Source organism: Primulina tabacum, chromosome 11, assembly GCF_025594145.1.
Source record: "Primulina tabacum isolate GXHZ01 chromosome 11, ASM2559414v2, whole genome shotgun sequence".
Lineage (NCBI taxonomy): Eukaryota > Viridiplantae > Streptophyta > Magnoliopsida > Lamiales > Gesneriaceae > Primulina > Primulina tabacum.
The window spans coordinates 34,586,842-34,613,181 of record NC_134560.1 but is presented as its reverse complement, the minus strand read 5'-3'; the positions used below and the strand labels follow the sequence as shown (position 1 = coordinate 34,613,181).

Below are 26,340 nucleotides of genomic sequence, written 5' to 3'. Positions count from 1 at the left end.
TTTATCCTCACTTTTTGGACTTGTTCTCATTCTTGCTCATTTTTTCATGTAGATTACTCAGCTTTGAATCCCCTTCAAAAGCTTGTATTTGATCTTCAAGATGTATTTATAGGCTCCAATAATGATATATACGTTAGATATAAGAATATGACCGTTTAGAAAGTTTTTGTACTGTTTCTGATATTGAAACAGTCAATTCTCTTGCTGGACATTTTCGCAAGCCTAAACTGGTCATTTAGTTTTGCTCCTGGTCAACTGGTTCAGTTTTGCTCCTCTGCTCAACTGAAACTGGTCAACTGGATCTGCTCAACTTAACTTGCTCATGTTCAACTAATTGCTGTTTTCGTGCAATCAGTTTGGTTTTGCAATCATCCATTTGCCTATATAACATCTGATTTAGCCCAACTGACATGAAGTACGACTTGTCCGAAGTTTATATATTTGGGAGTATCCGAAATAAAAGTTTATAAATTGATTTAAGAAATAAAAGTTTATAAATTGATTTAAGAAATTGACATTCATATAAGCTAATATTGAAGTTGATCTTTTGGAGCTATATGTAAAAAAAAAATACTATGAAGTCCTTTTCTTGATTTAGAGATAAATAAATTGGAATACCATTTCCTTTCTCGAAAAAAATTGATATACCACTTTTCCTCTATTTGTCAACCCGGATATAGAATAACCAACATTGTTTTATTAGTTCATAAATTAAAATTAAAACTATGATATGTTTGGGATGAGACATTTCAAGATCAAATGTTTACAATTCCTATGTTCCAAAGTCCATGATGCTTGTAAATCTATTTTTTAATTTAATGGATCTCAAATTCTAATATCTTCAAATGCTCCCAAAAAATTAAGTTAAAAGTCTCCCTCCAGTTTCCTCACATTAAATAAAAATCATTATATCAAAAGGTAACATATAACACACTTTCGTGGGATTAATAAAGATTCAACGTACATATATCTTCCTATTTGACTCAAATTTTATGCAAATTGGAGTTAAAAGATATATCATATTATTTTTATTTTTTAATTCATTGTCTCATCATCCTACCACATAACATAGAATTTAATGCCATTTCAAAACCTGTTTTTCCAAAAAAAAAAAACAAAAAACTAGTAATTATTATATATTTTTGTAAAAACAATTCCAATTATTTTATTCAAATGTAAATTTTTATTGCCACAAATCAAATAGATCGAGTGATATAGTACTTAAAAATATAGAAGGACTCGAACTAGAACTTAGAATCTCAGGAAAAAAAAGTACATTTTTGTTAAGGTAAAAGGTCCAAGTATGAAAGCCCATAAAGTCTGTCTTTTAGGCAAGTGATACTCTCTCATCCTTACTTCACAGACCAACTGGCAGAACTCTTATCCTCTCCTTCATCCCTTTCATCTCCTCCAGAACAAATAATTCCAGTTTTCTCAAGCTTTTCTCTAACCCGTATGGTCTTATGTTTTCATTACAAATAAGTATCATCCCCCATTGACTGATAAACTTTATGAGAATCAGATTTTCCATTGAAAAAGTCGAAGAGAAGAATTGTATATTAACTGGCCGTGTTTTGTGTAATGTGTGGCATACTTGAACTTGTGTGTGTGTGTAAATGATTTTATAGGAGAAGGATGTCTTGCCTGTTGCCGCAGTTCAAGTGCTCACCCGTTACTTTTGCTGTTAAATTCAAATCTCTGGGCCATCCTTGTAAGTTGTTTATCTGTGAATTTATGTGATAAAGATTCATGCTTGAGGTTCATTTTTACGCATAATTTGAACTGGGGAAGTTTTGTTTTATGGGTTTTGGAAAAGTTGGCACCTTGGTTATTCTGTCTTGCATTGGTGGACCTGGAGTTCAGTTTAGGAGATTGAATATTTAGAGAACTTATGAGCGAAATTGTAAATTTTATTTCTTCTTCCCATCCAACTATGAATGTAGTTAAGTAATTGAAGAAAAATATGATTTTTTATTTTGTTGATGTAGCTGGAGTTTGGAAACTATTTGCATTCTTTTATTTATCCAATAATGATGTTTTTACATTTAAGTTTTATGGAGGATTTTCAGTAAATTCTTGTTTATTTGTTGTCTAGTATTGGAGGATTTTCAGTAAATTCTTGTTTATTTGTTGTCTAGTATTGGTTCTTTGGACCTCACAACTGTGGGAAGTGGTTCATTTGTTCATTTGTATTCTTGAGCTTTTGCATTCCTAGAAGTAAGAATATTTACGATTCTGTAGTCGACTTTCCACAGCTGTACAATCAGACAACATGCTTAACAATTTCTACAGAATAAAATTCAGTGTCACACGGTCTTGATTTGATTATGGATGATTTCCTGTCCCCCATGCTTAAGATGGCATGTAATTTGAAATTTTTAATGTGGAAAGATCATCCGATGTGTATAGTTAAGACTGTCTTTGTATCAGTTCTTGAACTTGATTTCAAAAGAACTTACAATTTACATTGGTTCATCCTGCTGATATATGCTGTGAAAGTGAGCTTTTCACCAATTAAGTCAACATTTAATGGGTGATACTTGATTTTCGGTTTTCAGGTTAATCAGTGAAACTTCATTTCAACTACATGGAAGTTATACTTCTTGAACTGCCTATAATATTCTCTATTCTTAGCTTTACTAACCATTGTCTCGTGCACCTCTCACACTAAAATTAGTCTCGTAAAATCTCCATAATCCATACCAAGGGAAGTCTTATGGTAATGGTGTGTAGGATTGTGGATCTTATTTTGATAATCTACATAAATGCAGCAAAAGGTAGAGACTCTATTATTTTCTGGACACAGTGTATCCTTTTGTCTACCACTTCAACACCAACCGTGACAGCAAAGACTTCAGTGCTCGAATTGAAGAAACTACAGTTACCATTGTTAGAACCAATTTATAATCCAGCTTCTTCTTCAACTACAGTACTCGACTTGCCTTCATTAGATACTCATCCAATTTCTGGTGCCGGAAATAAACCATGGGCATATATGGGAACACATGTTCATCCTACAAAGGTAACATCAAAATGCACTCACTAGTATTTCAGTTCTCCGAGAAATCCTTAAGAGAGTAGAGAACTATTCAACATCAGGTTTGATGTAGATGCAGGTAAATCTTGAAGCGACTTTAGCTGCAGAAAATCTACTTACAAGTGAAGAGGCTGTTGTAGCTGCTGCTGCATCTGAAGCACTTGCTTTAGCCAGGGCAGCACTACAGGTTGCAAAAGATGCAGCCATGATGGTCAGCCATGAAACATCTACCAACTCTAGAATCTTACATCAAGTTGAAGAGAATCAACCTGTTAATATTACCAAAAGAGTTGGCGTCATAGAGTCTGAGGTTACTAAAATTGGTATGAGTGAAACACACAGAGTTGCTAGTTTTACGGGATCAAAAGAAGAGGAGCCAAGTTGTGAAGAACTTGAATTTCTCGAAGCACAGCTCTCCAAGATTATAGTCGTGAGATCAAAACGTGAGACAGAGCGGAAAGAAAGAAGAAATAAAGCAGCAGAGAAGGCAGCAGCCAATGTTGTATCGGTCATGTCCAGTTCGTCAAGGCGGAAAAAGCGCACTTCCCTGCAGGATATAGATTATTCGGATCCCTTGCGTTACTTTAGAGGGACTACCAGTTCTTCAAAGCTCCTTACTGTATCTGACGAACAGATGTTCTCAAAAGGGATACAGGTAGTTCTAGGAATATACTATTTTTTTCCGCTAAAGTTTTTGTTTTCTCTTTGTCTCGAGTATTTACATATCATGTGGGATGGTTTTCTTCTTCTTCTTCTTCTTATTCTTTTTCCTTTCCCAACCCAACCGAACACAGTATTGAAGAGCCTATGAAATTGACAATTCATTTCTACTTCTAGTATTTTTATTTGGTAAAATATTTTTATGACTGGTGAGTGGCACAAATGGACTAGCAAATCCCAAAATATATACCTCTGCACATCTTCGCTTTTTTTCCTTTAATATCTATTCATCCACCAATAATGCAGGAGCTATTGAAATTGGAAAGGCTTCAAGAGGAGCTTGTAAAAAGTCATGGCAGTGAGCCTACTTTTGCTCAATGGGCTGCTGCAGCTGGTGTTGATCAGAAGACATTGAGGGAACGATTAAATCATGGTACTCTTTGCAAAGATAAAATGATAAAAAGTAACATACGTCTTGTTATCTCCATTGCTAAAAATTATCAAGGAGCTGGGATGAATCTCCAAGATTTGGTTCAGGTATTACTTTTTATCATCACACGTCGTGTCCCACGAATTAAAACTCAGAGAAATTGTGGTCCGTTCTGATATTTCTTCCAACATGATGTTCATTCCAATAGGAGGGTTGTCGAGGGCTTTTAAGAGGTTCAGAAAAATTTGATGCTTCAAAAGGTTTCAAGTTCTCAACGTATGCCCACTGGTGGATAAAGCAAGCGGTTCGGAAGTTCCTTTCTGATCAGTCGAGGACTATTAGACTCCCGGTAATGATTCTGAATGAAAGTCTGATACCTAGAACTTTTATTTTGCATGCATATATATATATATGTGTGTGTGTGTGTGTGTGTGTGTGTGTGTGACAATCTAATTCACATCTTTGTTGGAACTTGGAACGACAGGTCCACATGGTCGATGCAGCTTACAGGGTGAAAGAGGCGAAAAAGCAATTGCATTCTGAAAACGGTAAACAGCCGAACCATGAAGAAGTTGCTCAGGCGACAGGACTATCAATGAAGCGACTTCAGGCGGTCTTATTAACCCCGAAAGCTCCAAGGTCAATTGATCTGAAGGTCGGGATTAATCAAGACCTCAAACCATCGGTATGCCCTATATGAGAATTCCCTTTTTCTATGCTCCCTGTCCACTATATATATTATGGTTTCAAATATTAATGCATAAAGACTATCGTTAGCCCATCTAACATGATTTCAAGCCTTCTAATATAAAATGGTTTCTAACCCGTGGAATCATGGCGAGGAGGTCATGTGTTCAAAACCCATTGTGTTGACATCTCTTCTATGTTTCATCAAGGTCGTCTCCTCAATTGTTTGACCAATGCGCAGGCATGGACACGTGGTACTGATTCTAGGCCTATGCTCCTCTAGTCTATGGCTCACATTTAAGAAGATGTGTTAAGAGTATAAACCTATTGCTATTCTAGCTTCCATGAATTTGAAATTCTGCCCGCCTCACGATTTCATTAATTTTTCTCAGGAAATGATCGCTGATCCCAAAGCAGAAACTTCAGAGGATTTGCTAATCAAACAGTTGATGCGAGAGGACTTGGCGAAGATATTAGACACTCTGAATCCAAGAGAAAAACAGGTGATTAAAATGAGATTTGGCCTTCAGGATGGTAGGGTGAAGTCATTGCAAGAAATCGGCGAACTTATGGGAGTAAGCAGGGAAAGGATACGGCAGATAGAATCGTCTGGATTCCGAAAGTTGAAGAACAAGAAGAGAACCAAGTATTTGCAGCAATATGTAATGCCATGAGTATTTATTTCTTGAGGCTCATTTCTTGTGCAAATGTCATATTTTTGTATCATTAGCATATGATTTTTACTATATGAAAATAAAATCATGATTTGTTTTTTTATTTTAACTTAGAGATATACGTATAATCTATAGTTTTGTGGATAGTAATGTTGGTTCTTAAAGAAGAATGGATTCAGTTAGAATAATGTGTGTGTTGGAAATGAACATTGGTTGGCAGCATGTTCGTCAGTCATTACTGAATATGTTCAACAAAGAATGAGAAAAATTATTATTTTATAACCGATAATATAAATTAATTTATTAATATATGAAATATAACCAATGAAAAAAATAGGACTTTTAATGATTGCTCGTATACTTTTACATATTGATAACCCAATGCCAAAATGTATTGTGCATTTTTTCAGCCCATAGATTTAGCTAACGAGTAGATCTCTTGTGTGACGGTTTCACGAATCTTTATTTATGAGACATGTCAATCCTACAGATATTCACAATAAAAAGTAATACTCTTAGCATAAAAAGTAATATTTTTTCATGGATGACCCAATTAAGAGATACGTCTCACAAAATACGACTCGTAAGATCGTCTCACACAAATTTTTGTCTTAATTAATTATTGGACTTCTTAACAATTCCTGCCCACATTCCCGTTCCAGGTTATTTAACATTACTGATGCATTCGAATCGGATTATGTCTTCGATTTTTTTTTCAGCATTAATTCCGTAGACATAGTTCACAAAGATATTCCAGAAGCCAGCATCTCAACTTTTGATGCGAAGTTCATCTTGCCATTGTGTGCTAAAAAGTGAACAAAAAGATAGAAGCTGTTATAGATCTTATAAATCTTAGTATTTTTAGGGTTTACTCGACCCTACCCCTGCTGGCAGTGCCCGCAAGGGTCGATCCAACTGCTCGGATTTTTCAGAGTCAATTTTTTTTTTTTTTTTATATGGAGGTGGGCCGGGATCACTCCACATGAGTGATGGGTGAAACAATCCGTATTTTTAGGGCTAAATTTAATTTATCGAGTGAAATATAAATGTTAAGTATTTTAATGAGCAAAATTCGAAAATAAGGGATTTAAATATATCTACTCGAAATAAAATATTTAAATGATTATTTTTATGACTTGATGAATTAAATTAAGTAGTATTTAATTAAGGGTAAATTTAAATTGCAGGACTCTTAATTAAAAAGTTTACAATACATAACTCCAAATCAGAAGTATAGCCCAACTTTTTACTGAGAGAGATGTATAATTTTAAAGTTAACGTGTTTAAATATAATATCGGCTCATGTATCAATGCCATACATGTAGTTTTAAAGTTATATTGATCAATGAGATGGATGTAATATACCCGAAACCCGAAAAACCCGACCCGTGCCCACCTCTACTTGTCATGATGGTTCATGGTCTAGAGTGGCAGCTAGGCGGCTGGAACCAGAAACGTGCAGCTGTGAACAGTTTGGGCGCATGTGAGGGAGCTGCACGGCTGCGGCTTGTTTAGGAGCTGGGCTGCGGGTTTGGGCTGGAAACGTCTCAACCAAGGGCTTAAGTTGTGTCTAAGGTTCAGGTCTAGGGCTTGGTTCGGGTCCAGTTCGTGTTGGTTTAGGCGTCGAGTCGTGAGAAGCGTATATGTGTCATAATGCACCTAAAGGGGTTGTTTCTTGGATAAGCTGCTGTTCACGTTTATTTTGTGTCTTGGTCATAGTTTGGGGCTATTTTAGGGGCTTGGACAGTAGGTTAGGATGTTGGCTAAGTATGGTTCGAGTCCCGAGTCGTTCAGTAGGTCGTAAGCTATTTTATTTAATTCGATAATAATACGTGTCCGAGTGCATCTTCGGGGCTATGTTTGGTTAGTTAAATATTGAGGTTTTGGCAGAATGTCCAGGGCGTTCCGAAAAAGTCCACGATGTTTGTAAATAGGTATCACATTCAAAATAATTATTTTTGAGTTATGCGATTTGTCTTGTGGCCAAATTATGTTACGGGTTTGGAAGACAGAGAACGTGTCTGGGGACCTCTTCGACCTCTTCGGAGGAATTATATTATGTTAGGGAGTGGATATCCAGTCCAAGGGCTGTGGTGATATCTGCCGACACAGTACTGTAATTTAGTTTGATCAAACGATTTATGTGTATGAGCTACTTGCATTGAACAAAACTCTACGTGAAATTATTTACGTTTATGATTATGCATAACAAGTATGAAAATATGATTTTATGATTTTTATAAATTGTTTATGTAGGAAAGTCGCGTTATACATATTTATTCTTATAATATTTTATGTACGAGCTAATTTAAATTGCTTGGATTTTTACTACGTATTATTCGTTATATACGGTTTATGCATACTGATTCATTAGACTCACTAGACTTGATCGATGCATATGATGTAGTTGAGTAGACAGGAAGCGGTGACCAGTGAGCAGGCTCGGGCAAGTGACAGTGCAAACTCGAAGACCTTGTAGTTTAAGTTATATTATCTCGCACGTTTTTAAACTATTCACTCTGAATTTTTATCTATCAGTATGGATGAGCAAATTAAATTTATGGTTTTTGTTACACTATTTTTAAATTAAATTAGTAGTTTAAAGATTTTGGGATTAATTGGATGTTGGCGATTTATTTTAAATGATAAAGTTTTAATATTAATTTATTTTAGTATGAGTAGTGACCATTACTTTATTTTAAGAATTATACTTTTAACAAATTATTTAATAAGAAAATTTCAAATTTTTTTCGTAAATATTAAGTATTAGTATTTTAAGATACGGTTTGTCATAGTTTCAGTGCTGGAACAACGGACTTGGCGTTAGGGCAGTAATTTATTACCGCCCCAGCGAGCCTATATGAAGTCTCTAGTGCTTGGACATTGAATGTCGCGCTAGGGTGCGATTTATTCGAGAAAAAAGTTTATTTTATTGGAGATTTTATAGCTTAAGAAAAGCTCGATCATGTTTTTGCTCCGTTTAGGGAACTGTTATATCGCAAATTTTATTTTTAATAATTTTCTTTAGCTCGATTTGATTTATTTGAAGCTAATACCCTTTCATGCCGCAGATTTTTCTAGTGTATGCCACGATCCATTGACTTGGAGCTTGAACCATTTGATCCAGAAATCTAGAAAACTTTTTGTAGGAGAAAGAAGAAGAAAAAAAGCTTAAGATGGAAAGATTGGGATGTCTAAGGCAAAACAAAGTAGACGAAGGACATAAAGAAGAAGAGAGACATGACAGAGAGCACAACGAGGTCAAGCCAACCATAATCCAAATGATTCATAACTCATGTCAGTTTTGGGGAACAATGCCGGATGATCCAAACAATTACATTGCAAATTTCGAGGAAATTCGCGACATTTTTAAATACAATTAATGAAGTTTCTAATGATATGCGTATTTTTCTTTTTTATTTGAGAGATAAAGCTAAAGCATGTATAAATTATTTGCATGTAGGTTCCAATACTAAGTGAGAAGATATGACCAAGGCGTTTCTTACTAAGTACTTCCCACTATCAAAGACAATGAATTTAAGAGCTGACATAACCATATTCTCCCAATACGAGAAAAAATAATTATATGAGGCATGAGAGTGTGACAAGGATCTGTTACGAAGATGTCCACATCATAAACTGCCTCTATGGTACAAATTTTTGTACTAATCACACTATGATAGATGCTGCAACATGTGGAACTTTCTTGCGGAAAACAACGGAAGATGGATATGAGTTAGTGGAGGAGATGACTGCTAGTAGTTGTCATCCTCAGTTCGAGAGGAATAATTAGAGGATACCTATGGGAATGAATCAAGTGTATGAGTTTACTGCTGTGTTCGCATATATTGCGACTTCGAATAACAAGATTGTGATAGTTTGAGTATGGGTGGCACTGCTATGCATATACAAGAGGTATTTTGTGATGTTTATGGTGGTGAACACTTGATTTTCGAGATAGAATTCCTTTATATGTGCCTGATGGGGTGCCAGTGAATCATGTGGGTAGCTAGAATCCTCCTAGAAACAACCCTTATTCGAACACTTATAATGTTGGGTGGAGACAGCATTCAAAGTTTCATGGGATGGTCAAAACATCAAAATTTCCCACAAGGAGGCCAAGAGTATGGGAAGCAGCCAATGTACAAGGACATTGAGTTGATAAATGGAAAAATTCTGGAGTCGAAGGTGAATAAATAAGAGAGCAACAAAAAATATTGATAATTAGATACACCAAGAAATAAGTCATCTAACTATACACATCCACCCACTTCACAGTCTAATATCTTTATTTCTCCTCATTTCATGCAACATTTAAGAAAAGAAAATTGGATGCACATATTTCAAAATTTCTTGAGATTTTTAAGAAATTACACATTAATATTTATTTTGCTGACGCTTTCAGGAATGACTAGTTATGCAAAATTTTTAGGATATCTCATGAAACAAGAGGAAGTTGGAAGATCGCGTGATGGTAAATTTTATCGAAAATTGTTCTGCTTTAGTACAAAATAAGATCTGACCTAAGCTAAAAGATCTAGGGAGTTGTTTTATCTCATGCATGATTAATGATATGATTTTCCATAAAACTTTGTGTGATTAGATGCTAGCATAAATTTGATACCTTTTTTTTTTATTTAGGAAGCTTGGTTTGAGATATCGAAAGCCTACTAGTATTTCTTTGCAATTGGATGATAGATTCATAAAGTACCCACGAGGGTTATCGAAGACATTCTTTTTAAAGTGAACAAATTCATTTTTCCAACTGATTTTCTGGTACTTGAGAAGGAAAAGGATTTGAATATGCCATTAATCTTGGGTCAACTCTTCCTTGCAACCGGAAAAGCACTCATTGATGTACCAGAAAGGAAGTTGAGATTGAGAGCGAGAGACGAAGACATTACTTTTGTGTTTTTAATGCCCTTAAGAACACACTGTACAATCTAGATCGTTTTAGAGTTGATGCATTAGATTCACTTGTTTGCAATTTTGTGCAGGATGCTTCGAAGGATTTAATGGAAGGCATACTCACCAGTGAAGAGTTATAGAAGTAATTTAATGAGAAAAAGTTAAAATTTCTGCATATTTCAATGCCTATCCCCACTGAAAATGCAAGTCAGATTTAGACTAGAGGAGTTGGGAGATAAACTTATACTTGGATATCTTAAGTATGTTTACATAGGTGAGAATAATAATATACATGTTAATATCTCTTCTTCTTTGACAAAGGTGATGGAGGATAAAATGATGAAGGTCCTAAAAGAGTACAAGAGTGCATTTGCTTGGAAGGTGGCGGATATAAAAGGGATTCTATCGATCAACATGCATAAGAATTTGATAGAAGAAAAATAATAACCTCTGGTGAAACCTCATAGAAGATTAAACCCAAAGATGCAAGAGGTAGTAAAAACAGAGACCATCAAACTTCTCGATGCAATTATTATCTATCCTATCTCTAGCAGTGCATGGGTAAGCCATATCCAATGTGTGCCTAATAAAAGTGGTATTGTAGTAATTAAAAATGAAAAGAATGAGTTGATACCCACTGGGACAGTTACAGATTTGTGTGTGTGCATTGATTAAAAGAAGTTGAATGATACAACCCATAATAATCATTTTCCCCTCCCCTTTATTGATCAAATGCTTGAAATATTTGTGGCTAATAAATTTTATTGTTTTTTAGTATTCGGGTTATAATTATATCACAAATTGTCTAAAGACCAAGAGAAAACTACTTTCACTTGTTCCCTATGACACTTTTGCATTTCGACGAATTCTTTTTTATTTATGTAAGGCACCCACCACTTTTCAAATATACATGACTTCAATCTCTCACGATGTGATTGAAAACTTTTTAGAAGTGTTTATGAATGATTTCTCTATTTTGGATTTCTTTTGAGGAGTGTTCAGAATTTGAATTTGGTGTTGATGAGATGTGAGGAAACGAACTTGATGATAAATTGGGAGAAGTTTCATTTTATGGTACAATAAAGAATTGTGTAAGTTATCAATAACTTGCCATCTCTATCATCGATAAAGAGAGTCATAAGTTTATTAAGATATAAGAAATTGTCAAACATTTATCTTTTTTTTTTTAATGAAAGATGTGTCGTTTGATTTTTATTCTGATTGTTTGCAAGCATTTGAGACATTGAAAGGGTGTTTGGCAACTGCACCTGTCTTGGCAACTCCAGATTGGGATCTATCTTGTTAGGATCGATTTGGGGGATCATCGTTGAGTTATAATAGCTCGGTTCTTGAAATATTGAACACCGATGAATTAAATCGAGTTTGGTTTTCAAACCAAGCGGAAGACACTCGAAATAATTATTCGTAGAAACCAATTAAAGATTTTGTAAAGTATTTAAAATATATGCAAGTTAAATGAGTAAAAATATTTTAGTTGAAGCATTTTATCAAATACTTGGTATGCAATATTTTAGTATTTGAAGAACACATAAAATTCTTTAACAATGCATCTTTAAAACAAAGGAAATAATAAATAAATACAATAAACAAATAGACATGAATTTGTTTATGGATGTTCGGAGACTTCAAATGCTCTAACGTCACCCCTTGTGAAGGATTCACTAGAAGACTTTGATTTATACAACTATTTGTACAAGCTCACTCAGCTTAGGACTTACACTATTGCCTAACTGAACTCCTAGCACTCAAGATTGTAGGCAGCACCTCACAATCAGTATATTGTTTAATGTCTCATATGCAAAGACTACAAACACATTGTTTTACGTCTTTGTGTAAAGACTCACTCAACTAATATTTGAAGTTCAACTCTCTTGTATATGTGTGAGTGATTGTGTGTGAGGAATTTATCCTTTACAAGTGTATATCTCAAATGTATCCTCATACAAAGGCTTGTGCTCTCAACTAGCTGATTTCTTCATGCTAACTGTCCATGCTTTGAATCCTCTTCAAAAGCTCTTATTTGATCTTCAAGATGTATTTATAAGCCCCAAAAATGATATATACGTTAGACACAAAAATATGACCGTTTGTAAAGTTTTTGAAATTGCAACAGTCAAATTCGCCTTACTGGACATTTTCCCAACTGGTCAACTCTGGTCAACTCAACAGGTCGTTCAGTTCAACTGGTCAGTAGCTGGTTCAGTTCAGTTGGTCAGGTGCTGGTTCGGTTCAGTTGAGCTGGTTCAGTTGGTCTTATTCAGTTCAACTTGTTTGGTTCAGTTTCAGCTGTTCTGGTTCAGTTTCAGCTAGTCTGGTTCAGTTCAGCTGGTGTGCTGAAATCAGCCTAGCTGATTTCCTTGTGTGCACAACCTGTGGCTTCATCGTCATTTATCAGCATCTTAAGCTTCGATTCAGACTTTGACTTCTGAAGATAATTTGTAGATCATCGTCTTATCTTTCCAACGCATACTGAATCGATTCATTCCAATAACCATGCTGAGAGATATGACCAAATATCGCAACTGCTCATACCCAACTTATTGCTATTTTTGTGCAATCAGTTCGGTAATTCAGCGATCAGTTAGACCTTGTTAACATCCGAATTTTTCCAACTGATGTGAGATACGACTTGTTCCAAATTGAGTTTTATGATCAATCAAGACTTAGCGGATTGTCATTTTAATAATCCTATTGAGAGATATCATCAAAATACCGAAGCTTGCCAGAAATTCAGTTTGTGCAGAATTCAGTTTCAGTTTGCTTCTTGTTTTAATAACTTCACACTTGAGTAAATATTTTAGAAATATAACAAGTTTTGTTAACATCAAAATAAAGATTGCGGACATGAAATATTTCAACATATCTTTTGAGGTAACGTGTGATCCTAGTGACACAGTTGTGGGTGTCGTCCTTGTTTAAAGGAAAGACAAGGTATTTCATACTATATATTATGCAAGTAAACTTTGAATTAATATCAACTAAATTATGCTGCTATTGAGAAAGAATTACTTGCCGTATTTAGGCTAAAAAATTTTATTCATACCTTGTTCTGTCTAAATTTACTCTGTATGTCGATCACTCCGCACTAAAATATCTGCTTGCTAAAAAAGAAGCAAAACCAAGATTGATTGGGTGGATTTTATTGTTACAAGAGATTGAACATGAGATTAAATATAAGAAAGACGTAAAACATATTTTGACATATCGCTTGTCTAGACTAGAACACATTAGTAATTACTGTCGTGATAACGACATTGATTATTGATTTCCTAATGAAAAATTAGTTGTGCTGAAAATTTTAACTTTTCACCAATGAAAGAAATTTTTTCTGAAATGAAATATTATTTTCGGGAGGAACCATTTTAGTTTAAGATATGTGCAAATTCAATGATAAAAAGATGTGTTGCAGAGAAATAGATTGGAAAAATTATGAGTCACTGATATAATCATGATATATGTGGTCATTTTGGGCCAACATGAACAATAGATAATAACTTTAATGTGGCTTTTATTGGCCTAGTATTTTTAAGGATGTTCGCACATATGTTCTTTCTTGTGATAAATGTCATTACACATGTAACATCTCTAACTTTCACGAAATACCATTAAATAACATCATCGAGTGTGAAGTGTGTGATGCATGAGGTGTGGATTTTATTGGACCGTATTTTACTTCTTTTACAAAAAAATTCATTTTTGTTGTGGTTGATTATGTGTTTAAATGGGTAGAAGCGGAAGCTTTTGTCATTAATGATGCTCATGTGGTGTTGAAATTTTTGAATAAAAATATTTTTAATTGAATTGGTACACCACGAAAATCATCAGTGATGGTGTCACCAATTTTCGCAACAAATTTTTTGAAAAATTACTGAGCAAATATAATGTCACTCACAAAATCTCTACCTCATACTATCCCCAAACGAGTGGGCAAGTGGAAGTTCTGAATCATGAAATCAAGAGAATATTTGAAAAAACGGGGAGTGTGAGTAGGAAGTATTGGTCTGTAAGGTTGGATGATGTTCTGTGGGCCTATCGGACTGCCTTTAAAACACATATAGGCACTACACCATATACGTTTCTTTTTTGTAAGACATATCATTTACCAGTTGAATAAGATCACAAAGAATATTGGGCGACTAAAGCACTAAGCTTGGATTTTAATTCTGCAAATGAAAATTTATTGCTACAATTGGACCTAATGGAGGAATTTAGGGTTCAGGCCTATGACTCGGCACTGTCATACAAATAACAGACAAAAAATACCCACGAAAAGCGCATCATACATAGAGAATTCAAGGAAGGTGATGCAATTCACCTGTACAACTCTAGAATAAAGTTATTCCTGAGGAAGATCAAGTCAAGATGGTTTGTACCTATTGTCGTCAGTAAGGTGTACGCATATTATAATTTTGAAATATGAGAAACATGAGAATTTTACTGTCAATGCCCAGAGATTGAAATACTATTTGGTTGATGCAGTGGAGTCACATATAGAGACCACACGGTTCCAAGGCAGTCAAGAATGAGATGGGAAATTAATCGAGCTCTAAACTATAAACTAATAACTAAATTTCTTCCATTGTACTTTTAATTTTCACAATGCATTAGATATTTTAATTTTCTCTTGTTAAATATGTCTGTTATTTTGTTTTTCTCTTTCTTCTTTATAAAAAAAGATGGGTGAGACAGATTTCCTTTCTCTAGGTGGTCATTTTAGACCGCCCCAGTGCGACACCCCTCTCCCTGAACATATTTTTGTGAATTTGTGCTGGAGGGAACTTTTTCGACCACCCCAGCACGACATGCACTGTTGACTGGACAAAAAAATTTAAGAGGCGCTCCAGGGCGGTCATTTTCGACTGCCTTAATACGTCGTACTTTACATAAATTTTTCTCTCCCTTTCTCCATATCCCCTTTCTCTATGAAATCTCGACGTCCTATATAAAATTTCACTCTCTCGCGCTCAATTTGCAGGCACAGGTCGTCAGTCATCCTCTTTCTCTCGATTTGAAGGAATCACTCCAATTCTTCCTCCCCATACTGGTTTAGGTGAAGTTCTTCTTCCCCATATCACTATGAGGTTCATTTATGACACCTAAGAAATTGAAGGTAACACACACATCTTCTTCTTCATCTCATGACGAGTGATTTTTAAATGAGATTGTTAGAACGAGGTTTGAACATGACAAAATAAATAGGCGTCCCACTCTTGAGCGGAGTTTTATTTTTCGCGCAAGGAATTAGCAATTCAAAAGAGATTTGTTGAGAGGGGGTGATAACTTTAATGTGCTCAACCTAAGGCTGCTTTAATTCTGGTGGTTCGAGAGTTTTATGCAAATGTATCAGAGAGGACTGATGACAAGACATTGGTTAGGGGTATGTTAATTTCATTTGACTCCAAAACAATCAATGAATATTTAAGCACACCTGAGGTATATTGTCACGCCCCGAGACTCGGGATTGACACCGACGTTGTTTAACAATCACACAATCGAAACAACAAGCCTTTTTAGTACAGTGTAGACCGAAACCAGTTTATAATTCATAATTTCAACGAAATAAACATATTCTTTACAAAACCGAAATCTCAAAAAGACGACAGTTAATGCGGAAACGTAAACTGCATAATAATAACTTAAACTTAATCTAAATCTTGAAGTCTCGCAATTCACCAGCCCCAAAACTGGTCTGATTCCTCCTCCTCGATTTCCTCGTCGAATTTCTCTGGGATAGGTTGTAAGGGGGGTGAGTATTTTGGGAAATACTCAGCAAGTGGGGGAAAATCGAGCACAATAAAGACAACATGCATAAATTTCGAATCATAATCATGAGTTCATACGTACTTCATAACACATGCATAAACTTTACTAGCCACTGTGATTTATCTAACTTTCTATGGTTTACTGACGTCAGTCCCTAATTTTTACTCCTCTAAGGGGGCGAGGCCGTATAGCGATTATATCCCCCACCGCATAAGGATACGTCATGGTTGGGATTCCCACCCATATACATTCGACTCCTCACAGTGCTTAAAATCGAATGACACAACGCAAGAAAAGAGTAGAAGAAGAATTGTACTCGACTATTTTCGAAAACCGAACACATGCATAAATCCAAAAATTTCAAGTTTAAAACAAGCCCACTTACCGTGTCTTGGATGCTAAAAAAACGTGGAACACACGACTTGGATTGGATTTCTTCTTGTTCCTCGATCGGGCAGCACTTCAGCTCGACTTTTAGGCTAACTTCGGGACGATTTTTGGGCAGAATTTCGGCTAGGATGGCTGCTGAAATTTTCAAAATTCAGCAAGGGATTTTCGAAATTCTAGTGTGTAAGAATGGCTAGGCTTGATGGTGTATTTATAGGTGGATGAGATGAGGCTCAACAAGGTAATCAAATCATGTCCATAATTGCCTCCAAATCACCCGGTTGACTCCCCATAATTTTATTCCAATCAAAGCTTATTTGGCTACCAAACTTGTGGGATTTAACCTTGATTCCTTCCTTTTTTGCTTGGCTCGAAATCATGATGCTAGGTCAAGGGATTTTGAGCCAACTTTGATTATATAGTTCCCAATCACACTAGTATCTATCCATCACCATATGTAGGAAATTAATCTAGGAGGGATTTTCGAAAATCTCTAGCAATGATCATGCCTCAATTCTTTTAATTTGTATGATACTCCAATCATGCAAATATTCTTTCCAATTTTCGAAATTGCATGCCTTGGTATACTATAAATATTATTGACTTGGTAATTAAGATTTTCAATAATAAAATTTCCAATACAAGGGTGCATAATATATTCCCAAAAATCCAATATTCTAATTTACTTGAATAATAATAATTATAAGGTTGATTTGATTAACCAAAATATCCGGTCCTCACATCCCTTCCTCCTTATGAGAAGTTTCGTCCTCGAAACTGGAGTTGGCTTGGTCTCCAAATAGGTAGGGATATTTCTTGTGCATTTTCTCTTCAAACTCCCAAGTAGTTTTCTCGTTCTGTGTGGTTTGACCATTGCACCTTGACGTAGGGAATGATACGTCCTCTCTGTACTTGGTCTTTGGTGTCCACAATATGAGTAGAGACATCTTCATATTTCTGTTCTTCCCCCAAGTTACCATTGATTACGAGCAGTTCAATTTTCATAACATGGCTTGGCTTCGGGATGTATTTCCTTAGTTTGGACTTGTGAAATACATTGTGGATTCTAGACATATCTGGTGGCAATGCTATTCTATAAGCCAATGTTTCAATCTTTCGAGAATTTCGAATGATCCTACGTAACGAGGTTTCACCTTTTCATCTTTATGAATCTACTGATTTTTTCCATTAGTGAGACCCTTGTATAAGTATTTTCACTCAATGTGAATTCCATTGGTCTCCTTTTAAGATCAGACTAACTCTGGTTGGTCTTATGCAGCCTTGAATATGTCTTTGATAATGGTCAATTTTTACATTGTCGCTTGGAATAGTTCTGGTATGTTATGGATGTCTCCTTTATTTCGTCCCAGTACAGTGGTGATCGACACTTCCGTCCGTAAAGGCTTCAAATGGAGTCATTCCAATATTTCCGTGATAACTGTTATTGTAGACAAATTCTATCAGGGGGTATATGTTCACTTCAATTACTATTGAAGTCTATGACACATGCCCTTATCAAACACTCTAGGGTTTGAATCATTCTATCTGTTTGACCATTATTTTAAGGGTGATAAGCTTGTACTAAGAGTAACTTTTGTTCTCATGGCTTTTTTTTTAAAGCTCTACCACAAACGTGACACAAATCTTGGATCTCTATCCGACAATATGATTGTAGACACTTTATGTAGCCGTATAATGTTATCCATGTATAGAGTAGCCAACTTATCAATATTATAATTCCTTCGGACGAGTAGAAAGTACGCAGATTTTATGAGTCTATCTACGATTATACGTACCCCGTCGTGACTCTGTACTGACTTTGACAATTCTACAAATGAACTCCATGAAAATATGTTTTCATTTCCATTCTAGGATTCTAACGGTTGCAGTAGTCCTTCCAGTCGTTGATACTCGACTTTCACTTGTTGGCATACTTGTCACTTAAATATAAACTCAGCGACATCTATTTCATCTTGCTTCGCCAGAAATTTTCTTTCAAATCCCTATACAACTTTGTACTGACGGTATAGATCTGGAATGTTGACTTATGCGCCTCTTACATCACTTCCTATCGAAGATTGTCGATGTCTGGCACACCCAATCGTCCTCTCATCCCCAGGATTCTGTCTGGGCCCACTTGAAAATCTGACGACTTTATTTCCTTGGCTTGTTCTTTGAACTTTTCTAGTGTCATGTCTCGACTTTGATTTAGCTTGACTGCTTCTCGAAGACATGGTTGCACGAAGAGTGATGCTAGGGTTATCTTACCCATGTTTGACTCAAAGCATTGGCTACCTTATTTGCCCTGCAGGCGTGGTAGCTTATTGTCAAGTCACATTCTTTGACTAACTCTATCCACCGTCTTTGTCTCATTTTTAATTCTTTTTGAATGAACAAATATTTGAGACTTGGTGGCCAGTGAGTGAATATTTCACACTTGGCATCGTAGAGATAGTGTCTCCAAATTTTCAAAGCAAAAAAAATCACTGCTGCCAACTCGAGATCGTGAGTAGGGCAGTTTTGCTCATGCGGCTACAATTGACTCGCCTGTCTTGCATGAGTACGCATCTGAGACCTTTCTTTGATGCTTCACTACAAATGGTAAAATCCTTGTCCACAGTAGATAATACCAACATTGGTGTAGATGCTAGATTATCCTTTAATGTTTGAAAACTCTTTCACATCTTTCTCTTCAGTTGAATTCATAGTTCTTTTGTGTGAGTCTCATCAGTGAAACTATCGACTACTGAAGAGAAGCCCTCGACAAATTTCCGTTAACAACCTGGTAATCCAAAAAAACTTCTAATTTCGGTTGCATTCTTATGTTTTGGCTAATTTAGAATTGCCTCTACTTTCTTTGGATTCATTGATACTCCGGATTTCGATCTTACATGACCTTATTCTGAATGCTGACATTGAGGTGTCTTCTGCTCTGACCTATAGCTGATGATAGCATGTCATCAGGTCAAGCTTGGAGAAGACTGTAGCTCCTTTACGTTGATCGAAAAGATCTTTTATCATTGAAAGAAGATATTTATTTTTTTGATTGTGATCTTATAGAGTTCTCTATAATCTATACACAATCTCATACTTCCATATTTCTTCATTACAAATAGGACTGTAGCTCCCCAGGAGGATGCACTTGGCCTAATCTGATTTTTGTCTAACAACTCTTGAAGTTGTTCTTTTAGCTCCTTGAATTCATCTGGAGCCATTCGGTACAGTGTATTGGAGATTAGTGCATCACCGGTACCAAATTTATCTCGAACTCTACTTCTTAGTACGAGAACGTTCCAAGAAGCCTTTCTGGAAAAACGTCCATAAATTTTCGTATTACTAGAATATCTTCCAACTTTAGCTCATCTCCTTCTTGCACTTTGTTTAACTTTGGTAGGTAAACTTCTTCTCCCGATATTATCGCTTTCCAAGTCTGGGAAATAGAAAAATCTATTTCTGTTCCTTGGCATCGCCATGGTACCTGATTTCTTCTTTGTTCGGGGTTCAAAGTTTGGCACTTTTACTCTAGTAATCTAATATTGCATGGCTCTTAGATAATCATTCATCTCTAGGATGTCGTCGAAATCTACCGAAGAGAGCTGAATCAAGTCGGCACTGAATATATGCGAATTGATACTAATTTTATCTTAACTTGAAATTAATCCCGATTACAATCTAAAAATTTAGAACCCATATAGAATAATGAAACTTAACTCGATAACGATCAATAGCTTATCGACTTAATTCCTGAAAATTATAACCTAGTTGTTACCTCAAATAATTACTCTTTTACTAGATCTTATTTTCATCAAGACCATGAGCCTATCTCGCTCTAACACAAGGAAATTCATTGAATGTCATTCGATTTGAATCATTCTTAGTACCATAAAAGTCAAAACTTATTGTACTATACTTTCCTTGATACCCATCAATATCTCATCACTTATTTTATTTACGTAAAGTCGTAGCCTATTTGTTATCCCAAAATAATATAAATTCCTTAACATGAGAATATTGTCTCACAAGATATTCCAAGATCCTAAATATTTAAAGTTAGTGCTCAACATTCTTAGTAACCCAAACATATTGCTCACACAGTTAACTATCGACCCAAAATCAAATTCCATTTTGGAATACCCAAAACTTATTATATAATTCTTATATAAGATATTCTCACGTTAGTTTTTCATCATTAACTTATCATTCCCGAGTCAAATATTTCATCTTAAGGCTGCTTTAATTCTGGTGGTTCGAGAGTTTTATGCAAATGTATCAGAGAGGACTGATGACAAGACAGTGGTTAGGGGTATGTTAATTTCATTTGACTCCAAAACAATCAATGAATATTTAAGCACACCTGAGGTATATTGTCACGCCCCGAGACTCGGGATTGACATCGGCGTTGTTTAACAATCACACAATCGAAACAACAAGCCTTTGTAGTACAGTGTAGACCGAAACCAGTTTATAATTCATAATTTCAACGAAATAAACATATTCTTTACAAAACCAAAATCTCAAAAAGACGACAGTTAATGCGGAAACGTAAACTGCATAATAATAACTTAAACTTAATCTAAATCTTGAAGTCTCGCAATTCACCAGCCCCAAAACTGGTCTGATTCCTCCTCCTCGATTTTCTCGTCGAATTTCTCTGGGACAGGTTGTAAGGGGGGTGAGTATTTTGGGAAATACTCAGCAAGTGGGGGAAAATCGAGCACAATAAAGACAACATGCATAAATTTCGAATCATAATCATGAGTTCATACGTACTTCATAACACATGCATAAACTTTACTAGCCACTGTGATTTATCTAACTTTCTATGGTTTACTGACGTCAGTCCCTAATTTTTACTCCTCTAAGGGGGCGAGGCCGTATAACGATTATATCCCCCACCGCATAAGGATACGTCATGGTTGGGATTCCCACCCATATACATTCGACTCCTCACAGTGCTTAAAATCGAATGACACAACGCAAGAAAAGAGTAGAAGAAGAATTGTACTCGACTATTTTCGAGAACCGAACACATGCATAAATCCGAAAATTTCAAGTTTAAAACAAGCCCACTTACCGTGTCTTGGATGCTAAAAAAACGTGGAGTGCACGACTTGGATTGGATTTCTTCTTGTTCCTCGATCGGGCAGTACTTCGGCTCGACTTTTAGGCTAACTTCGGGACGATTTTCGGGCAGAATTTCGGCTAGGATGGCTGCTGAAATTTTCGAAATTCAGCAAGGGATTTTCGAAATTCTAGTGTGTAAGAATGGCTAGGCTTGGTGGTGCATTTATAGGTGGATGAGATGAAGCTCAACAAGGTAATCAAATCATGTCCATAATTGCCTCCAAATCACACGGTTGACTCCCCATAATTTTATTCCAATCAAAGCTTATTTGGCTACCAAACTTGTGGGATTTAACCTTGATTCCTTCCCTTTTTGCTTGGCTCGAAATCATGATGCTAGGTCAAGGGATTTTGAGCCAACTTTGATTACATAGTTCCCAATCACACTAGTATCTATCCATCACCATATGTAGGAAATTAATCTAGGAGGGATTTTCGAAAATCTCTAGCAATGATCATGCCTCAATTCTTTTAATTTGTATGATACTCCAATCATGCAAATATTCTTTCCAATTTTCGAAATTGCATGTCTTTGTATAAATATTATTGACTTGGTAATTAAGATTTTCAATAATAAAATTTCCAATACAAGGGTGCATAATATATTCCCAAAAATCCAATATTCTAATTTACTTGAATAATATTAATTATAAGGTTCATTTGATTAACCAAAATATCCGGTCCTCACATATATGAGACACTGTTTGAGGATTTTATGGCAGACCCATAGTATAATTTGATCATCCAAACTTTATGTTGTCCGGGTTATACTTGGAAGACTCTGAATTCCTATAGTTGCTTTCTTGAGAAGTTCTTAGTGTTCGAGCCCTCTTTGTGATATGCTTTTATGTCAAAGCATCTGATGCATGTCTCACACACAACCGGTGTTAAAAAAAATAGCTAATGTTATATATGCACTGGTGATAGGTGTTCCAATCAATGTGAAAAAATTAATCTCCCCACATATACAACATTCTATCCACTGCACGAATATTGGCTTGTTTTCCCCATGATCATTACCAAATTATGTGCTCGAGCAGGGGTAATCATTAATGAGGACGGGGAATGGATGCAATCAATGAAACCAATCGATGACTACTGGATCAAGATCAAGAGGGAGAAAAGTGCCTAGGAGGAAGAAATATAAGAAGAACCCACCCTACCACCACTGCCACCACAACCCCACAGACGTCCGTTAATGACAAGGTTGACGAACTTCGTGCATTTGTGGCTTATCAGAACCAGTACCAATCATCCAACAACGCCTATATGAATCGATGGATTCCTTGATGCGGGTCATGGAAAAGCAAGTGGGTTTGATCTATTCACCTATCCACAACCACCAGCATACCTTCCACAATTTTAGTTCCGATATGCGTTTCCACATCCACGAGATACTAAGGTAGGAGTGCCACAATCGGATGAGGATGAGCAGTGATCAGGTGAGACTTCTTTGTCTCTTTTATATTCAGTTTTATTTAATATTTTCCGTATTTTTCATGGTGTCTTTTTTTTTTCTGTTATGCATTTTTTGTCGTCTAGTGCAATGGGGATATTGCATGACTTTAGTACGGGGATGGGGATACTCTTTTTATTTTACATTTCATGGTGTCTCTTTTTCTGTTATGCATTTTGCGTCTTCTAATGCAATGGGGACATTGCACGACTTTAGTATGGGATGGGGATAATCTTTTTATTTTACATTTTTTGCGTCCAATTGTTATGAATTGGTTTGGTTGAGTCATAAGACAAGTAGTTCGTGGTGATGAGATTGGTAATTGTTGGCCAATGATGAATATGAATTGATGACATACATGCTCGATGATTTTAGTCACTTTATTATTTTAGAAGGACAAATTACGTTTTTGGTCCTGTAATTTGCACTTTTTCTAATTTTAGTCCTGTTATGAGACAATTTACGTTCTTAGTCCATTAATTTATAATATTTTCCAATTTCAGTCTTTTTCCCCCAAAATTGAAATATTCCTCCGGAAAATGCATAGCTGGCGGCCGAAATGCTGAGCTGTAATTTGAATTGGGGTTTTTGATTTTTGGTGGCCTTTTCAAAGTCCACGTAAGTAAATAATATAATAGAAAAAATAAAACTAAATCCACATCACTTTGAAAAATAAATCCACAAACATATTCCAAATTTTTTTTTAGAAAAAGAGTACAACAATTATTTAAACATAATCTCTGAAAGTGGCTCAATCTTAAAGAAAGCCATTCCATTGCTGATACATTATCGAACCATGGTTTTGAATGGTTGTCAATGAGGAAAGTGTTTGCACTGAGGAAAATGTTTGCACTGATACATACATTTTTCGGAGGAATATTTCAATTTTGGAGGAAAAGGACTGAAATTGGAAAATATTATAAATTATTGGACTAAGAACGTAAATTGTCTCATAACATGACTAAAATTAGAAAAAACGCAAATTACAGGACCAAAAACGTAATTTGTCCATTTTAGAATACACCTGTTGTTAAATCATGTATTTTTTGTGTGAATGTTGAATAATTTTAAACACATATGTTGGAACAAATGTATGAGTAATAGTGAAACTCGAAATTTTTGCTAGAAATTTGAGAAAAATGAAGTGTTCATTAAAATTGAATATATCTCCTATGAAACAAGTTACCTACCCGCCGCATGAAAATGATGTAAACATTTTCTTGGATTATTGAATTTAGTGGAGCCTACCTTGAAATATGAATTTGTTAACTCATCCTTATTGAGCCTAAAATATTGTACCTTTAGAAAATTGAAACCAAAAACCACTTATTCATGTCATAGAGGGGTACATATGTGAAAAATTGCACTTGTGAAAGAAAGAGTTTCTTGAAAAATAAACTTTTGAAAAAGGAGATGTAAGGTGAAGGAGAGCCAAATAAAAGAATGAAATCTTATTCCTAGGCTAAAAAGGGGACTGCATGGAATAGAGGAATATCAGATGCAAAATTTAATCGTGCATAATGAAAATGAGCTATGTACCCTCATCCTTTTGTTCAGTCCTTGTTTTCTTTGGTAGCCTCAGGTGAACCATAAACTGCACCTACGAATTCCTAATGATTTTTGTTTAGATGGTGAGTAGTGAAAAAGGGGTGTATAAGAGGGAGACGTTCACTAAATTGTCGATTTAGCTACTTGTAATTTTTGGACAATTAATCTATTTGAACTATATGATAATATAAAAAACGTAACACACAATAAACACGTTCACATTCAATGCAAAAATTTAGCATATAAACTTCAAGGGATGTGCGATGACATGTGTTGTGACTTGATTGATGGTAAGAATCTCAAAGATTCACTGAGGCGTGAAAATGAATGCAATGAAATCACAATTGAACTAGTTGTTGTTATTTGTTGGGTTTTGTAGCCTATTTAGCTCGAATACAAGCAAAATATTAGCATGGGGAGCTAGATAGCTTGATAGGGGTCGTAGTTGCATATTTTATTACGTTGATTTAAGTTTAATTTTGAATAAGTTTGCGTGTTGAGTCCACATTTTCTTCATTTTGTTGCTAATTCATGCTTAGGGTGACTTCTCGAGTGCATCAATTGAATTTTAGGTGAAAAAGATGGAAAGCGGTGAGAATTGATGAAATAGGACAGAAAATGTCGCGTTGGGGCGGTGCTTTTTAATCGCTCCAACGTGAATGCATGAAGATTGAGGAAGAAAAAAAGTGAAGGGTGAGCATCAATGAAGATTTCAATGTTGTAGCAGATGACTTAAAAAGACGCACCAAAATTCAATAAAGAATGTAGAGAGCCAACAGTCCATATTAACTCAAGAATGTGGAGAACCAAAATACACTCTTACATTTCACAATTTTTCATTAAAACTTTAATTTAAATTCCATTTTCCAACTATTATTCACATGAATGAAAATTGATACAAAATCTTGGTGATAAAACTCTACAGTTAAATCCTGCATATGATAAGTTGGTGTTATCCTTTGAATTTTTCCTTGTGAAATATTTTTTTTCTAGCTGGCATGTAGATATGATGTCCTTGAATTGTTCTGTCATTTTTATAAATTAAGATGTCCTTCACACATGAATTTTCATGATACAATTCAATTATCATGATTGTGTTCATTTTGGCCATGAACACATGCATGATTATGTGAGAAGGTCTAGAAATGAGCCATGAAATTATTTCGAAGCAGCCCCTCTTCTCTCACACATATGTGATTCTTTATTATTCTGCATAAGAATCAATAAAAGATGTATACTTATCCTCAACATTCATTCTATCATCATAAGAATGGACTATAGATAAACCCCATAGTGATCCACCAAATTAGTGCAATTAGGTTGTCTTATTGAATCTAGTTCTTAAGATATCCAGTTGGCGTAGTTTGGGTTTTCCTTCACACCAATTAATCTCATTTCCCTTGATGATTTCACAACTAACTCTCTGTTTAACTGTTTGGTTAGCAGTTTTGCTATATTATACTTTGACTTTACATAGTCAACAAAGATAACTACAGTTGAAAGTAGTTGTCTAATGGTATTGTGTCTACGATATATACGTCTAAACTTACCATTATTCATATTGTTTTCAATCGAATAGCACAATGTATACATATAGCCGACATAGGTTTCTCCCATCCAAGATCATCTTCTAAGAATTGACGCA

The 26,340-nt window shown here is 35.4% G+C and overlaps 1 protein-coding gene and 1 non-coding gene across 4 annotated transcripts; one reads left to right on the top strand and one right to left on the bottom strand.

Moving 5' to 3' along the window:
• Positions 1–1,334: 1,334 nt before the first annotated feature.
• On the top strand, positions 1,335–5,597 carry LOC142518541 (RNA polymerase sigma factor sigB-like). Of its 3 annotated transcripts, none has more exons than XM_075621328.1 (7): positions 1,335–1,711; positions 2,772–3,022; positions 3,111–3,692; positions 4,004–4,234; positions 4,336–4,476; positions 4,612–4,812; positions 5,207–5,597. In XM_075621328.1, exons 1-7 carry the CDS (start codon positions 1,636–1,638, stop codon positions 5,486–5,488), a joined length of 1,764 nt encoding a protein of 587 aa, XP_075477443.1. In that variant the 5' UTR covers positions 1,335–1,635; the 3' UTR covers positions 5,489–5,597. The 3 variants fall into 3 exon arrangements, with proteins under 3 accessions (XP_075477443.1, XP_075477444.1, XP_075477445.1); XM_075621329.1 differs by having other exon boundaries at positions 1,336–1,711; positions 3,117–3,692; XM_075621330.1 differs by lacking the exon at positions 1,335–1,711 and having other exon boundaries at positions 2,886–3,022; positions 3,100–3,692.
• A 3,425-nt stretch (positions 5,598–9,022) lies between these two features.
• On the bottom strand, positions 9,023–9,129 carry LOC142519960 (small nucleolar RNA R71). The gene has a single exon (XR_012813844.1). It is a non-coding gene; the product is annotated as a small nucleolar RNA R71 (small nucleolar RNA).
• Between the last annotated feature and the right edge of the window lie 17,211 nt (positions 9,130–26,340).

Excerpts from the sequence above, each read along its gene's own strand:
- LOC142518541 (XM_075621328.1), top strand. The coding sequence starts at position 1,636 with ATGTCTTGCCTGTTGCCGCAGTTCAAGTGCTCACCCGTTACTTTTGCT. Across the intron at positions 4,235-4,335 it reads ATCTCCAAGATTTGGTTCAG|GAGGGTTGTCGAGGGCTTTT; the intron begins GTATTACTTTTT and ends TCATTCCAATAG. Across the intron at positions 4,477-4,611 it reads CGAGGACTATTAGACTCCCG|GTCCACATGGTCGATGCAGC; the intron begins GTAATGATTCTG and ends TTGGAACGACAG.